This window comes from Nestor notabilis, unplaced genomic scaffold (assembly GCF_000696875.1).
Source record: "Nestor notabilis isolate BGI_N333 unplaced genomic scaffold, ASM69687v1 scaffold10939, whole genome shotgun sequence".
Classification (NCBI taxonomy): domain Eukaryota; kingdom Metazoa; phylum Chordata; class Aves; order Psittaciformes; family Psittacidae; genus Nestor; species Nestor notabilis.
The window spans coordinates 1-2,097 of NW_009942394.1; the positions used below are offsets into that span (position 1 = coordinate 1).

Below are 2,097 nucleotides of genomic sequence, written 5' to 3' on the forward strand. Positions count from 1 at the left end.
TATAATAATAATATAGTAATAATAAATATTGCAAAGAAATTTCAAAGACATTCTTCCAAGTGATTGTATTATGAAGGATTGTTATGAGAAAAGGTTACACTGAATGTATGAAAAAACCCTAACTTCTCTGTCTTTAGTCTCTATTTACTGTTAGTCTAAAAGGTGAGAAAGTACCTGGAGATCTACAATAGCATGTATTTCTTTAGTCACATTTAGTCTTCACTTTCAAAAAACCTGGCAGCTGAGGGAAAATAATGCCTTTCCACATATAAGCACTGCAAGTATAATCAAATAATCATTATTATTATTATTAGAGTTCAAACACAAACTTACCTAAAAATGGATCATCATATTCTGTATTAGACAGCTTAAGCAAGTTGTTTTCCAAAGTCTCCATCACTTTAGCTGAAATAAATGCAATATTCATATAAGCAATCACATGTATTTTTTAAGTAAAAAGTTTTAAACTTTTTAAAGCTGTCAATGACTCTTTCCATATCACTCTTCCCTGGTTCTGCTTATGAGTGAATGCATCTGCTCCTACATGTTCATACTTAAACACATTTCTTGCCAAAAGCCTAGTATTTATCTTTTCTCTCTCTCCTGAACAGACTACAGAAACCCTTATGCTCTTCCCCAACACACAGGAGCACATTCTTGTCTTGTTTTCAGTGAGAAGGGAAAAAAGGAAAAAAAAATAGTTTAAGCCTCGCTTCAAACATTATAGATTCACTCAAGAACTAAGTACCATGGTTCTTCTAGCTGTCTAGATGCCATAAAGGTCTCTCCAACAATCTGTAGATATCTAGACAAATCAAAGCTTATCAGATGCCTCTATATGCTGAAAGATTATATTTAAGACACCACAGGACATCCAGTCATGTTCCTGTCGATCCCCTCCATTGCCAGGGTTGGAACAGGCTCCTGAAAGAGAAAAACATCCTACCTCGTTCTGACTCCACATCCACTGCAGCTGTAGATGTCCCTGCACTAAGAGGCTGAGGTCGGGGCTGTGGCTGCACACGATTTGGCTGCAGAAAAGACGAATGCTTGCTCAGACTCTGAGGATGTGTTTGGCTCTGGGCTAGGCATGGCATAGATCTTCGAGAGGGTTTTAATGGATGGTCTTTCACTGTCTCACTCTTGCTTGTATTCATACCTGAAAAAGCCGAAAGAAAAAGAACCTAAGCTCTGCCACATTAGGCAAATGGCAAATAAAGATGGCTAATTCTGAAAACTCAGGGTGATGCATCCACTTAATAAGCAACTCTCCAACTAAACAAAAACATTTGAAGCATTTAAAGTTCAAAGGGGAATACAGAGTTAGAATGTAATCCAGGAATTCTTCACCTACCTTTCCCTCAACATCCCACAACTGGAATTCACAATGCTCTAAACTGTGGTATGTATGTCATACAGTCATTCAGAAGCAAACGAAAGCACTGTCATCCACATTTTCCTGAACAAAATCTTAATTCAGTAGTAGAAATGAATAAAACCCCTCAAACAAGCCAATCAAATACAAGCAAAAAACTGTTCACAAGCTTCCTGAAGGACTCGTGAACACCCTCTCCTTTGAGAGGCAGCTGTTTGCGAGTTCTGATGAATCTATCCGTCATTTCTAGTTTTCCCCCTGAGACCCATGGCAGTCTGGGGTTTTCGTTGCCTGGCTGTAGGTTCAGGTACCTAGATACTGACAACAGTTAACTGTGTGATATCAGTTCTTCCCTTTGTAGCCGCAGCACTATGAAAGTGTTCTCATTAATATTACTTTAATTACCTTAAGCTACAAAAATGTAGGCCAGAAACAATTTAATGGCACTCAAATACACACACTCACTTAACACTAGGTATTTCATAAAGGAACAGGAATATGAGACCCCCCATGTAAACCTGCAGAAAGCCCTGAATATTGAAAACATTATTGAACATTGAAAACATTATTGAATATTGAAAACATTATTGTAACATGAACACGTGATTCAAACAAGTAGATTTTGTTTTGTTACCATTCTACTATCCATCACTACTGGATCAAAGGCTAACGGGAGGTAACCTAGTACTCATTTTTCCCTATGTGAGTCAAGGTGACTCGTT

At 37.7% G+C, this 2,097-nt stretch overlaps 1 protein-coding gene across 1 annotated transcript; it reads right to left on the reverse strand.

Annotated features, from left to right (window-relative positions):
- Positions 1–333: 333 nt before the first annotated feature.
- LOC104411051 (anoctamin-3-like) lies at positions 334–1,619 on the reverse strand (the record flags this gene model as incomplete). The annotated part of the gene is made up of 3 exons (XM_010021380.1): positions 1,535–1,619; positions 947–1,159; positions 334–405 (listed from the first exon to the last, which is right to left on the reverse strand). Coding segments are annotated over exons 1-3 (370 nt in total), but the record flags the coding sequence as incomplete, so codon positions are not given.
- Between the last annotated feature and the right edge of the window lie 478 nt (positions 1,620–2,097).